Source organism: Panthera pardus, unplaced genomic scaffold, assembly GCF_024362965.1.
Source record: "Panthera pardus isolate Hobbes unplaced genomic scaffold, ASM2436296v1 HiC_scaffold_6, whole genome shotgun sequence".
Lineage (NCBI taxonomy): Eukaryota > Metazoa > Chordata > Mammalia > Carnivora > Felidae > Panthera > Panthera pardus.
Genome location: NW_026526991.1, coordinates 26233213 through 26248881, shown reverse-complemented (window position 1 = coordinate 26248881; position 15669 = coordinate 26233213). Strand labels below are relative to the sequence as shown.

Here is a 15669-nt window from a genome sequence, read left to right as displayed (position 1 = left end):
TTTCAAAACATTATTATGAACTAAAGTCCACAGTTGACATTAAGTTTCACTCTTTGTGTTGTACAGTTCTACAGGTTTTTTTTCCAAATGCATGATGTCATGTATCCACTATTATGATATTATACTGAATAGTTTCACAGCCCTACCACACTTCCTGTTCTCTACCTATTCATCCCTACTCCCACAACCCCTGGCAACCACTGGCATTTTTTTCTGTCTCCATAGTTTTGCCTTTTCCAGAATGTCATATAGTATATAGAAATTATACAGTATATAGTCTTTTCAGACTGGTTTCCTTCATTTAGCAATATGTGCTTAAGATTCTGCCATGTCTTTGCATGGCTTGACAGCTCGTTTCTTTTTATCACTAAATAAAAATATCCATTGTATGGATGTAGCACAGTCTTTTTTTTTAATCCATTCATCTACTGAAGAACATCTTGCTTACTTCCAACTTTCTGTGTTTTTGTGTGTGTGTGAACATAAGTTTTCGACTCATTTGAATAAATATCCAGGAGCATGATTACTGGATGGTATGGTTTGACTATGTCTACCTTTGTAAGAAACTACCAAAGTGTATTCCAAAATGGCTGTGCCATGTTCCAATTCCACACAATGAAGAAGGGCTCCTATTTGTTCCATATCTTTGTAGGATTTGGTACAGTCAGTGTTTCAGATTTTAGCCATTCTACTAGGTATGTAGTGATATTTTTATTATTTATTATATTTTATTTATTTATGCCTATTTTTAATTTTTTGCTATATATTTAAAAACTGTGGAAATAAAGTCCATAATGTTGTTTTCCCTTAAAGTAGATTTACATTTGTTTCTTGCAGGCAGCTACAAACACTAACAATTTGGGTAAATTTAATCTGATTATAAGGACTGACATTATCTAAAGCTACGCTTCCATACTTGCAAGGGCCAGGCTATTTTTTCATTCTTAGTCTAAACATAAATCCCTCCCCTTCAGTGTCCCAACCCAAAGCACTAGTATACTTGGACCTGAGATCCTCTCTCTGGCAGATTCTGAACTCCAATTTTTGTTCCCCAAGCTCTGTGAAGTTGTCAAAAGCTTTGCTTCACTTCTCAGCCTCTCAACTCCCTCTTCTAGAATCAGCAGTTTCCTCTAAGGAAAAAGCAACCTCACATGCCATGCTCACCTCTCTCAATTTTTCACCTCTCCAGGAGCTTGGCCTCCTCATTGTTCACTGCCTTCCATGGAGATATTTTTTTTTAAATACTTTGTCTGATTCTTCTAGTTTTCATATGGAGAGTTGACCCACATATTTCCTAGTTTGTCATTATCAAAAGCATATGCTCCTTTTAGGTATTTTAGTCCAATTAGTAGCATTTTTTTTAAGTTTATTTATTTTGAGAGAGAGAGAGAGAGTAAAAGTGGGGGAGGGATGGGGAGAGAGAGAGAATCCCAAGCAGGTTCCACAATGACAGTGTGAACACAGAGCTTGAACTCAAGAACTGTGAGATAATGACCTGAGCCAAAATCAAGAGTCAGATGCTTAACTGACTGAGCCACCCAGGCACCCCAGTAGACATTTTACAGATGGAAATGCTTAATATTTCATTACTGTATGATTGTATAAACTTGCAATCTTAAAATCTGGTTATTTTTCTCCATTTTTATTGTTCATTTAAACTGTAATACAAAATTTTTATTTCATCACCAAATCTTAAGTATATACACACACATACATATATACACACACAGAGTGCACATTTAATTGGGCCCTATATTAACTATAGGTAATTCAAAATATAGGGACTTCTGAAGGGAATTCCAGTCAATAAGTACCAAATCATGAGAAAGGGCTTTGTAGAATGGATAAGAAATGAAATAGGGAGAATGTGTACTACTACAGGGATGTGGATTTGCCTGAAGGGTTCTCCAGCAAGGGACTGATAAGTAAAAGACATTGTTTTGAGAAGTCTGATACGGCATCAGTGTATGTGACAGACTCCAAAGTTTGCCTCTTACAAGGCACATCTGGAGATAAGCTTGAAGACAGCGTTCAGGACAATGCTGTCCTCATCCTCATCTCTGTAAAACAACCAACCATGTACTGAGCACTTTCAGTTGCCAGGAAATAGCTAGAATGCAGTAAAAACACTGGCTGGTTAGTTGACTAAAAGACCCAATGAATGCCTTAGCCTCTATCTCTATAATCATTTCTTTGCATAAAAGACCCAATGAATGCCTTAGCCTCTATCTCTATAATCATTTCTCTGCATACATTCTCATTACCTTGACCCAAGTCTCCCTCTTCTTCAAACTCACCTGGAAAAACTCAGACCCTTATTAAATACAACTAGACTGCATGCCTGGACCTATGCAACTAAATGAAGTCGGCAAACACACACACAACTGTGCATTGTGTTACCTGACAGTCCTTCTAATTTCCCCATCCAATCACTCTCCCAAACTCTTACATTCCTTCACAACTTATTATGTCTCCTCAGATCTCTGACACCTGCACTCTTCACAATCTGAGCCAAAGACCCAGATTCCTTTTTGCACTGAGAAAACTGTAGCATCAGGAGAAAATTTCCACACATCTATCGATTTATCAGAAATTCATAAGCATATATTTTGCCTTTTTTCCAGGTATAATAGATACACTGTGTTCTTATGCCTTCCACCTCTGAATTGCTGCTAAAGAATATTATCCCTGCAAGTGCCCCCCTTTCTTCTGCATCATCAATTTTCCCCTTGCTACTGAATCATTCTATAATTCACCCCACCCTTAAAAGAACTCTTTGATCTCACAACCCTCCCTAGCAATCACCCCAGTTCCCTGTTCTTTACAACAAAATCCCTTAGACAAACTCTATCTTCCACTTCAATCTGGCTTGTATTCCTTCTATTCCACACAAACAACTCTCGACAAGCCACCAACAATCACTAAAAAGCCAAATGAATTCCTAGTCTTCATATTGCTATTTTATCATCTCATTCTCAATGTCATTCGATACAGTTGATCTTTCTTGAAGCACTTTTCTTCACTTGGCATCTGGTACCATCTTGGTTCTCCTACCATCCTGGCCAGTCCTTCTCAGTTTCCTCCTTTTCTTCTCAACTTCAAAATTCCTCAAAGTTCAATCCTCACTCTTCCTTTACTTTCTAGGTGACCTCCTTTAATCCCTTTGCTTTCAATACCATTTATGTGATGATGGCTCCCACGTCTTTATTTCTAGTCCAATCTTCCTCCCTGAACTCGTGATTCATGTATCCACCAGACTACTGAACATTTCCTGCGGAAGTCTAATTGGGTATCTCAAAGAGTTAACATGTCCAACAAAAGCATCTTTATTTTACTGCCAAACCTGTTCCTTCTAAAGTTTTTCCCACTCTATTTTAACTAAGCACTCATACTCAACATCTTAGTCATCTTTGATTTGTATTTTTCCTGCCTGACAACTATTGTAAACTCTACTTTAAAAATATATACAGAATCTGACCACCATTCCACAACAAGCTCTCTATTCCAAGTCACCATCATCTTTCACCCTGGACTACTAAAAAGTGGTCTTCCCGAGTCCTCTTTGTCTCTCTACACAACAGCCAGAGGGTCTTCTAAAATATAATGCAGATTATATTATTTTTCAATTTAGAAATCTCCAGTGTGTTCCCATCACATTCAGAATAAAAACATCATCTGCCCTCCTACTACTTCTCTCCATTCCAGCTACCTAGCTCTCTCTCCTTGTATTCCTTCAACATACCAAGCAGACTTCTGCCTCTCTCTCTCACTTGCTATTCTGTCTGGAACATTATCCCCTCATATATAAAACATGGCATCCCCCTTCCTTTTCTTCAGGTCTCTGCTCAATGTTACCTTAATCAGAGAAACCTTCCCTGACTACCTATTTAAAAGGCATTCCCTTTAGTTTTCTCTTTAGCACACATCCTCTATTCTCTTTAGTTTTCTCCTTAGCACACATCTCCACCTGACAAATACTAGTTTCTTTACTCTGTCACCCACCCACTACAATGTAAGCTCCTCAGCACAGTCTCTATTTCTGTATTCCAGTGAACAAAACTACCTGGGACATAGTAGACACTCAATGAATTTGTTGAATATGGCTAAATGAATACCGTGAAACCTTGCAGAAGATACAGCCTGAGCTAGGACTTTAGCAACAGGAATAAAAAGAAAACAGTTGAGGGAAAAAAATGCAAGACACATTGTAAAGAAAGAATTCACAGGCCCTCGTGACTGTACCGGGTTGAAGAGTGTCTCCAAAATATTCATGTCCTTGGAGAACCTCAGAATGTGACTATAATATAAAAAGAAATTTATTTGGGGGCTCCTGGGTTGCTCAGTTGGTTAAGCATCCGACTTCAGCTCAGGTCATGATCTCACGGTTTGCGGGTTTGAGCCCCATGTCCAGCTCTGTGCTGATGGCTCAAAGCCTGGAGCCTGCTTCAGATTCTATGTCTCCCTCTCTCTCTGCCCCTCCCCTCCTCACACTCTGTCTCTCTCTCTCTCTCTCTCTTTCTCTAAGTAAATGAACATTAAAAATAAAAAAAAAAAAATTATATGGTCTTTGTCCTGGGTTTCTAGCACAGACCTCCTAAAATCCTTGGAATTTCCTGAGTGACAGGCATGTCTTTTGTTATTCATAACCAGCGTTTTCAATCATACCTGCATTTATGCTAATGAGGTAACTTCTGGTCGGGGCCCCTAAAAAACTCAAAATGGGGTTGTCATGCGAAAGACCAAGTGATAAAAGAGTGGGAGCTTTCAGCCACATCCCCCTACTCCCCATTCTCCACTTCTCAGAGGAAAGGGGGACCGGAGATGGATCTCTATAAAAACTTTTCAACAAGAAGACCCAGAAAGTACCCAGATTAGTGAACACATTGATTAGCTAGGAGGATGGTACATTCAGAGGGCATGGAGTTTCCATGCTTCCCCTTCCATATCTTGCCCTATGCACCTCTTCCATTTGGCTGTTCTTGAGTTGTATCCTTTATAATAAACTAGTAAATGTAAGTAAAATGTTTTCCTGGGTTCAGTGAGCTATTCTAGAAAATCATCAAATCTGAGGAGGGGGTCATGGGAACCCCCAATTGATAGCCAGTTGGTCAGAAGTACAAGTGGCCTGGAACCTGGCATCTGACATCGGGGCAGTCTTGTGAGACTGAACCCTTTAACTTGTGGAATCTGATGTAGTGTCAGAATTAAACTGCACCGCTGGACACCCACCTAGCTGGTGTCCAGAGAATTAGAAAATTGGCTGTTGGTAAAACACTCCAGAGTGACCTTACCTAGAAAAAGGGTCTTTACAGATATAATCAAGTTAAGATGAGGTTATACTGGATTAAATAGCCCCTAAATCCAATATGACTGGTATCCTTATGAAAAGAGGGAAATGTGGACTCAGAGACAAGACACACAGGGAGAACACCAGATGAAGACAGGCACAGAATGAAGTGATATGCCTACAACCCAAAGAACACCAGGGATTGCTAGCATCCACCAGCAGCTAGGAGAGAAGTGTGGAACAGATCCAGCCTTTGGAAGGAGCATGGTCCTAGGGGCATCTTGATTTTAGACTTCTGACCTCTAGGATTATGAGATAATACCTCTCTGATGTTTTAAGCCACATAATTTGCAGTAATTTGTTACAGCAGCCCTCAGAAACCAATAGAGTGATTGCCTACATCTGAGGGAAGGGAGCCCTCGGGGTCAATCAGAGGTTTGAAGCCTAAGTGATAGGAAGAATGACATGCTACCGAAAGAGATGAAGAGTTCAGAGGGGACACTGGCTGTAAGGAATGATTTCAATTTTGACTTTAGCAGTCCAATGCCATCACAGGATTGCCAAGTGGATGCCTTGGTGTTAAAAATATTCCAACACAACGGAGCAATAGAAAAATCAAAAGAACACTAATACAAGAACCCAACCTGGGATTCCCCTTTTACCACTTTCTAGCCAAATTCAACGAACTCTTCAGTAATCATACTAACCAACCATTTATCTTGGATACCTTTCTTTTCCAGTGGCTTCTACAACACCACACTGTAGCTTCCACCTCTATGACCATTCCTCTACTAAATCCAGTTCTTCTTTCTAAGTCAATTCGATTCTTAGTCCTTTTATTCCTCAATCATCTTCAAAATCTCAAGTGTCTTAATTCTTTATCTCTAATCTGAATTACTGCTCCCCATGGTGTACATTCCATTATTTCTAGTTATTTACACAGCACCTTCACCTAAGAGTCTAGGACACGAGTCCAGGGATGCACTGTCATACTTCAGATCTGACACGTGTTTAGTAGAATATACCTTCTCTTTCTACTCAACTGACACGTGTTCTTCACTCCATTACGACAACTCCATTTATATACTCTCACAGCTAAAACATGTCATATTTTCCCTTTCTTCTTTAGCACCATATCCTATAAATCTTCTCCTTCAGAATAATTCTAAAGAGTCACCTTTCATCTTCATTCCTCTATCACAAGCCAAAATTCCACACTTCTTACCTCATTTTATCACAAGAGCTTCCTAACTGGCCTCCCTGTCTTCAGGCTTTCTTCCCTCTGACGCTCTTCTCAAACTTTAGGGTCTATACAGATCACCTGGGAGTGACTATTAGTATTGTTTAGGTATTGCATGTTATCTTACTTCTCCAACTAGATTATACGGTCATCAAAGGCAGGAATTAATCATGGCTTCTATTTTCCCCTAAGTGTATAATAGAATGCTAGGCCACCCAACATATTCAATAGACACTTTAGAAGTTTAAGACTACAGTTCATGTCTTTTCCGAAAAACATTCACAACCATAATTTAACCAAGAATAATTTCAGAGAGATGTACCTTAGAATAAAAATAACAAGTTGTCATCTCAAGTGCCTTAAAAAGAAAAGGACAACTCACTGTGCTCAAACCAAGAGATCTCTCTTCTTACTCACACTTCAACAATGTACAGAGAAAAATATACACAGAAGCCAACAATCACAGAAGGGCATCCTAACTCAAGATACCTGGCCAAGTTCTTCCAAACAAATCAACAAAGTGAAATATCATTACACAAAGATTCTATCTAAAAAGACTTAAAAGAAATGACATAAGCTTTGTGCATAGGAGGCTGGAGCTGTAAAGAAACACACTCAGATGGCAATGAGGCATCTTTTCTAGCCTGGGGAAAAAAAATAAAGCTGCCACTCTCCAGTTATAAGAACCACTCACAGGAAAGCAACTCTAAAGGATTATGATTTCTGCTCTACAGTTAATATTTTGTGACTTGCTTTAAGTCTTACAACATAAGAAAGTTATGATTTTTGTCATTTAAAGAACCTAACAAGTCTATTGCACTCCTATGAATTATATTTATATAATCTTAGAGCCAAAATTTTCATATAGAAGCATTATCTTTAACTAGAATGGAAAGAGTCTGACTTAAAGAAATTCACTTCATAGCGATTATTCTGCCACGAGAAGTAAGACTCATATGGGTACAATGAAGAGAAAAGCAGTCAAGTATTCGGGAAATTGGGAAACTAAAACAGTAACAGTGCAGAGAGAACAAAGGATTAAGAACAGAAAGATGTAAATTTTAGTCATGGCACTGAATCTTACTAGTCAAGTAATCTTGGCTACCTACCACTTCAGTTTCCTAATCTGTAAAAACTATCTGAATGCTAAAATTCCTGAGCCCTAAAATTATATGTACTCACAGATTTTTTATAGTATTTCTATGCCACATATATTGTCTATTTTTCTACTTTAATTGATGTAAAGTTGTAAGCCTCTAGGGAAGTGTCCCACGCGGTAAGACAGCTCTGGGTCGTAACTACTCACTGAATTGAGCCTAACAATTTCCCATGACTTCAAATCATAACCCACAGGTCACATTTTCAAAAGTGATATGGATATTCCCGATGTTCACACCCATCATTTGGCAGGTATTTCAATAGGAAAAAATTCACCCCAGGTCACAATACTGATGAAAGGCTGTTTTGCAGATTTCTTAAATTATCACCTCTTCCCTTCTTACTAGTATCTATGATTAGCTGGTAATCTCTCTCACCACTGGATGTCACTTTTGCTCCAACAGAAGTCAACCCAAACTAACCTCAATAGTAATTAGAATCTGGTTTCTATGATGCATAACTCTAAAACCTTAACATAAACATTTCTCTGTGAAAGATAAAATCAGTTCTTATAATTTCTACTGATTTTTGGCTAAAATCTGGCTTCAGATGCTTCTAGGCTTCAAACAGTACTAGGAACCATAAGTGAAATTTCTAAGATCATCCCAAGCCATAAAACACTTCACTGAAATTCCACCAATACCCATGCACCGCTCAGTACTTGTATGGCCAGAAAGAAAGAGAAGCGGCACACTCGGGAGGAAATACAAACAAAGACAGTGTTTATATTCAAGTATAAAACACTGAGATTCCCTTTCCTAATCTCAATGTTACACTACTTCCAGCATTACGAGAAGAGAAAAGCAATATTCAGAAATCAAGAAAGTGGGAAAGCAATGACTTGGGAGACTTCTCGTACTGTCACTCCAACTATCAGGATGCATTTGGCAGTTATATCCAATAACCATAAATAGGTGTCTAGGAACTGTGTCTTTGGTTTCCAAATTCAGAATATGTAAATGATATACAGTTCTCTTCTCTTATGCAAATATGAAAAGCTAACCTTTCCAATAAACCCACAGACATTAAGATACTAGTGTGCCTATGAGAAGTGCCCTACTCTCATCTCAGATGTTCTCATCTTCCCAAAACAAATGCCATTGCTAAATGAACTTATCAAATGGGGACATAGTAAATCATTTATGGTATTTTTTTGCTACTCCTCACCCCCAGCTCCATGCACACACCAAATCTTGTTGAAAATAAGTACTGAATCACTGCCACCATGAGTCATGGTTACTGATGGGGCCATGCTACATTCCTTGGGTTTGCTGAAGTAGGAAAGAAGTTGTAAACCACTGACTTAGATGAATCATCTGATTACATTATATTCATGACGCTCTGAACTATTTCCAAGAAAAAATATGGAGAAAATATGCCTACAAAGGTGAAACTTAAAAAAGAGCACAGCTGGGGCATCTGGGTGGCTCAGAGGGTTAAGCATCTGACTCTTGATTTCAGCTCAGGTCATGATCTCACAGTTTGTGAGATCCTGGGATACTCTCTCTCCCTCTCCTTCTCCTGCCCCGTGATTTCTCTCTCTTTCTCAAAATAAACAAATAAACATTTCAAAAAAATAAGATCACAGCTGTGGTAACTATCATGGCTACTACAGAAGTCAGGGGGAAGCCTAGTTTTTCCTGCTAGGGCAAGGAGATACTCACTCCTATATTCCTGAGTTGGAAATAAAAAATCTTTTTAGCCAAAAAAAAATGTTACAAGTATTAGTTAAGCACAGTTGAAATAAACCTAATCATCCTGTAAATTTAAGTGCAGAATGAGTTAATAACTAAGACTTATAAGGGCTGGACTAGAAACTTTATCAATGAAAAAACACTGTGGGAAAATGCATGACAGCTCTGAAAAACCGACTTGAACACAAAATTTAGAAATAAACCTGTTGAGCAGTTTGCATTTTCCCAATTTATCCCTGCAAGGTTGACAGCAAAATGTCATGTTTAAATATCAAATTAAACATACACTAAAATCTCAGTTTTAATTACATTTTATTCTCCCAGAATAGTTAATTATGTTTTACTCTATAGAAATCACTTTAATAAGAACCACTTGCCTTTTTCTGGGCAATTGCAGCTCGCTGCAGTTTTTCTTTAGCTTGATTATACTTTTCTTCTCTGTCAGTGAGACGTTCCTGAAATTTATGCTTTTCTTCCAACCACTGTATCTGTTTCTCTTCCAAAGTCCTGTCAAAAGAATGTATGCAAAACACAGACAGTAACTCTTAAGATTAAATAGACATTATCCCAAGTAGAATCAAACGCTGTACCTGCTTCACCACATCCTTAATTATCCAACTACAGGCACTCTTGCATGGCCATGTATTTGCTTATACTGAGTACTTCTCTGAGTACTGAGTAAATGGTACTCAGTACCATTACTGAGTACTTCTTCTGAGCCAGATGCTGTGCTTAGAACAGTGTGTGTACTATGTCATCTATTCTTCACAATAACCCCTTGAGTTAGGGACTACTATCATCTCCATTTTATAGATGAGAAAACTAAAGTCGAGAGAGCAGTTAATGAATTTGCTTAAAGACTTACACCTAGTTAACAGCAAGACCAACACTTGATAACCAGCTTTGAATCATGATAACCACCATGCTATAAAAACTAGGTCTAGCATGGGTGATGGGTACTAAGGAGGACACTTGTTGTGATAAGCACTGGGTATATGTAAGTGATAAGTCACTAAATTCTACACCTGAAACTAACATTACACTATATGTTAACTAACTAGAATTTAAATAAAAAATGTAACATTAAAAAAAAAACTGGGTCTAATAAAGCTGGTTAAAAATCAACCTAGGTATCAAGTCTTAATGCAGGATGTTTTCAGACTAAACTAAAATTTATATAATGATATTTTAAGGAACCAAAACAACCTAGATCTTTAAAGCTCTTCTGCACACTTTGCATAATTTTTAGTATCATTACTATATATAGGCAGTACAAATGAGATTTATAAGTCCTGAGACATCAGATTATGTGCCTAAGGTCATATAGACTTTAAGTGTTTTAGCTGGGACCAAAATCATGTTCAGCTGACACGTCATCCAGCTATTTTCTGCCATGTAATCTTATGAATAACATTCAGAAACCAATGATCAATTACTTAAACTTGCTAGCTAAGTTGTCATTAGAATGCTTTTTGTCTTAGAATTTTAAGTGCATTTTAATCAAACACTTCAGGTTCCAAGATATAAATTTCCATTTTTTGCAAAATAATTTGGACCCTATGGAATGTCACAACACATTATGGACAAATAACTTGCTTACTTTCTTTTCTTGAAATTCAACTGCATGTGTGAAACCACAGACAGTCTTAAAATATGAAATAATGAGACACTGAAGGGAGAAAATTTTATTTGCAAAGTAGCCTTCAGAAGAGAAAATCTGAAAAGAATTATGTTTTGTAGATTCAAACAAAAATATAATACTAACATGAAGACAAAGCAAATACAAAATAGCAGTTTTCTATCATATCTAAACAAAATTTTCCAGAGAATGTAAGATCTTGATCATAAAAATCATCTCCTTGCCAGTTTACTATATACACTACTAGTAATAAATTTCAAGACCAAAAAATATAAACAAATAAATGAGCTTTTCAAAGGGAAAATCCAAGATATTATAGTTCTAATTCTAGGAAGTAAGTTTTGCATATCACAAAATTTCTTTCTGTTCTCTGGCATTCAGAAGAATAATTTAGATATTTGGAGTGAAAAATGTATTAATGTATTGGTTTACTCAATGAATAAAGAAGGGTTTCTTTGAGGGTTTTCAAAAGAACACGGTGGACAGGCAGAATTTGTTAAAAAAAAAAAAAAAGTCTTCTGCCCTAAATGCGCCCCTTTTTAAAAAATTCAAGAGTCCATAAAGGTCATTCTCTAGAAATAGAAAGTACATTACCTAATACCATTGTATACTGTCAAAGGGTATTTGTAACTAGCTCCCAAAACACATTCAACATTGGAATCGTCATTAAAAGAACTACATATAACATAGCAGAAAGAAGAAATAGTTTGTACATAAAAAAGAGCAAACTCTACCTTTCAACTTCTAGTTGTGCTTTCTCAGCTTGGCTTCTTAAATTTCGGCATTCCTGTTTTAACCTCTCTACCATTTCCTTCAGTATTTGGTTTGAATTCAGCAACTCATTCTCTGACTGTCCAAGTGAGGTCACTTGGATCTGCAAACTACTGATTTGCTTAAAAGAGAAGAAAGAGAAACATACAGCCATGTATGCAATAACGAACGAATGGGAGAGGCACAGGATTGTAAGCATCTTCCTTCACAAATCCTCCACCCGACTGATTTGTCCTAAGGACACCCGGAAATTAAATGATAAACCGCAGCAGCATTAGGATCCAATAGCATAGTATCATTGCCTAATATACCAGAGTCTATCAAGAACCCTAATCCACTAAGCCCTCTCCTCTTCCTCCCAAAATAAGCAGACCAGATGAGCTACTGGGAGTAGGGAAAAGGATTGTAAGAAGGGGAGAGTAGGGAAGTGAGAAAGGAGAATGCAACCATTAAAAAGTCTCCACTGAACTTCCTCTACCTCCTAGGAAAGAACAGGTTTTAAAAGCTCATCAGCTGGGAAAGCTGCTAAGGGAATCTGTTCTCCCATTCCCATGTACCCTATGATCAGCAACTCTTCCGGGAATTCTGCTTTCTAAATAGTTTGGAATCATTAATACAGAAAGGATCACTCTTACATTGTTTTTAAGTGGTTTCTAAGCATTCCACAAAGCCAGTGTTGGGTGGAAGAGAGATATTCTAAGAAACCTAATGAATGGCAAGGCTTCCTTGGCCTCTAGAGCCATTTATCAAACCATGAAATGTCACTCATGCTTTTTCTCCATCCTAATGTACTTTTATCTGGGAGTACATTTTCTCATGAAAAGTAACTAATTATCTAGTTAAAAATTAACAGGCTAGGAAGATAAATGGTGATTTTTAGTTATATCCAAATAATCTTCATTTGGAACACAGTTATACCTACTTCCTCCACGAGCAATTTTACTCTTTTTTGGGGGCGGGGTGGGGAGAACAAGAGTGCACACACAAGTGGGGAGGAGCAGAGAGAAAGAGAAAGAGAAAGAGAAAGAGAAAGAGAGAGAGAGAGAGAGAGAGAGAGAGAGAGAGAGAGAGAGAGAGAGAGAGAAAATATCCCAAGCAGGCTCCACGCTCAACGCAGAGCCTGACGGGGGGCTCAATCTCATGACCCTGAGATCATGATCTGAGCCTAAATCAAGAGTTGGTCACTTAACTGACCGAGCCACCCAGGCACCCCCATTTTGCAAATTAACAAATCTTCATTTTCTTTCACCTTTTCTTACCTCTTAGCTATTCTCTCAGAGGAGCTGGAAGCACAGAATCAAGAGACTCAAGAGTCAAAAGAAACCAGATTCCTTAGGCAATAAATTAAATAATTCCAGCACTTCCTGGTGGTAGCAAAGCCAAATAAGACAGGACTGTATACAACCAAAGAACAACTGATCAAATGAAGTAAAATGATATGTCTCAGATTTCTACTTTAGAATAAATTTCTCCAGGAAGAGCTACTCAGTCTTTATTTAATTGGAGTTACAAAAATTAAATCTGTAATACAATTGATTGAACAAGTAACCCTCAAAGAACTTAATACTTCTCCACATCTAACAAATGACAGCCCAATGCCAATGATACTAGATCACTTCTCTCAGAGTATCAAACATTATGTCCTCCTAGTTGAGACTTAGAAACCACAACTGCATATGCAAAGTAATGCCAGCTAGCTTGCAAGGATAAACCCTAAAAATGGAATCCTCTTTACTTCATAACTTTAAACAAAAAAGAAAATAGAATCCAGAAAAGAACACTCTTCCATGTTTTGCCCATATAAGTTTTTCTTAAACCCAAATAACTTCAATTAAAATATCAATTTCCTTCCATAAATACAACTCTTAGATTTCACATTTCACAGGGATATAATAAGAAATAGTTCATAGAATAAGCAATATAAAGTTACAAGTCAATCCCACAAGGAATTTAAAATCTAGATGATCTTTCTAATCAATTTTTAAATTCAGAATATTAAAGTAGTGTTCCTTAAACTATAATTTAAAAAAATTCATTATGGGTGACAGCATATAAAGACCTCAAGAAAAACAGCAGTTAGCAAAACCAGCTTACTAACTAGAGCTTAAAGAGGTTTAAACAATTTTATCTTCATCTATCAACCTCACCAACACATATCAATGTAATGATTATATTTTCAGAATACTGATATAGAAAATTCCAAAGGATTCAAAACAATACACAAGCAACCCAAGTACCCATCCACAGATGAATGGATAAAGAAGGTGTGGTATATACACAAGACGGACTATTACTCAACCATAAAAAATTTTGAACAAAATCTTGCCATCTGCAACAACATGGATGAATCCAGAAGGTATAAGGCTAAGTGAAATAAGTCAGAGAAAGACAAATATCATACAATTTCACTCATATGTGGAATTTGAGAAACAAAACAAAGAAAAAAAAGAGAAAACCAGACGCTTAAATACAGAGAACAAATTGGTAGTTGCCAGAGGGGAGATGGGTGAAACAGATAAAGAGGATTAAGAGTATACTTATAGTGATGAGCACTGAGTAATGTACAGAATTGTTGAATGATTATACTGTACACCTGAAACTAACTGAACACTGTATGTTAATTATACTTCAATAAAAAAACACAAAACTTACACACATACACATTCAAAATACAGATTTAAAGAAGCACTTAAAAAAATAAAAGCAAGGCGCACCTGGGTGGCTCAGTTAAGCGTCCGACTTTGGCTCAGGTCAGAGATCCCCCAGTTTGGGAGTTCGAGCCCCACGTTGGGCTCTGTGCTGACAGCTCAGAGCCTGGAGCCCGCTTCAGATTCTGTGCCTCGTTCTCTCTCTGCCCCTCCCCTGCTCACACTCTGTCTCTCTCTGTCTCAAAAATAAATAAAACATTAAAAATAAAAATAAAAAAATAAAAGCAAAATGTTTGCTAAAATCATTACCTGTTTCAGGTCAGCATTTTCATTTTTTTCTTTCTCTGCATTTTCAATATTCACAATTTGTTGCTGAAGTTTTAACCTAAAAATGACAACCCAACAAAAACATTTATTAAGAAACCATAGTTCCTATATTTCAATGAATTAGACAATCATTTTAGAGTACCCGTATTGACACCAGGTGTTGTGCTTGTTAAGTGGCAGATAAAAGTTTGATAAAGATTTTGACTTCAGGAAGGTGTGTTCACATGTAACTAAGATGTATCAAATTTCTGCTTTTACTGTGGAAAAATCTACAAACTTCTGGCATAGAGAAGATGAGAAATCAAGTAGGTCTAGGAAGACGAGACTACATACATGGAGATATAAATTTGATGGGTATGATTTTGATAAACGCGGGGAACAACCTGAACAGCCTTTGGTGGAAGAGTGCATAACGTGTCACTAAGGCATCAGAAAGTGGTCTAGTGCGGGCAGAGCCATGTCTATGATCACACAGCTCACACAATGCTTTCACCCACACTGCTACCTCACTTTCACTTACCAGACTTGGAGCTCCTAAATGTATCTCTAATGCCTATTAAGTCTCCCTGTGTTTAACTGCAGTAATTTCTCACAATAAGTCCATGAAAGTAAGCAAAGTCATCTTTATTATTTCAATTTTATAGATAAAGAGATTGAGGCTCAGGCCCAAATCACATAGCTACCAAGCAGCCAAATGAAGACAGGACCCAGGTCTTCTAACCCAAGTAAGGGTTCTTCTCCTACTTATTATGCTGCAATTTTACTGATTTAAGTTGAAAATTTAAAAGAAAACTATCTAGTACAGGACACCATAGTGTATTCTATAAAATATATTATGAGTTTTCATCCCTGAGATGAATGCTTATACAATGTGTGTCCTTTTCAAAGGAATGATACATTTTTAA

The 15669-nt window shown here is 37.3% G+C and overlaps 1 protein-coding gene across 6 annotated transcripts in view; it reads right to left on the bottom strand.

Moving 5' to 3' along the window:
- The window catches only part of CEP83 (centrosomal protein 83), a 120080-nt gene that overhangs the window by 9052 nt on the left and 95359 nt on the right, over nucleotides 1-15669 (bottom strand). For all 6 annotated transcript variants that reach the window (XM_019446438.2, XM_019446437.2, XM_053895437.1 and 3 more), the window contains 3 exons: nucleotides 14747-14822; nucleotides 11753-11910; nucleotides 9757-9886 (listed from right to left, as the gene is read on the bottom strand). In XM_019446438.2, coding sequence (XP_019301983.1) covers nucleotides 9757-9886; nucleotides 11753-11910; nucleotides 14747-14822 — 364 coding nt within the window. The remainder of the gene's footprint in view (nucleotides 1-9756; nucleotides 9887-11752; nucleotides 11911-14746; nucleotides 14823-15669) is intronic.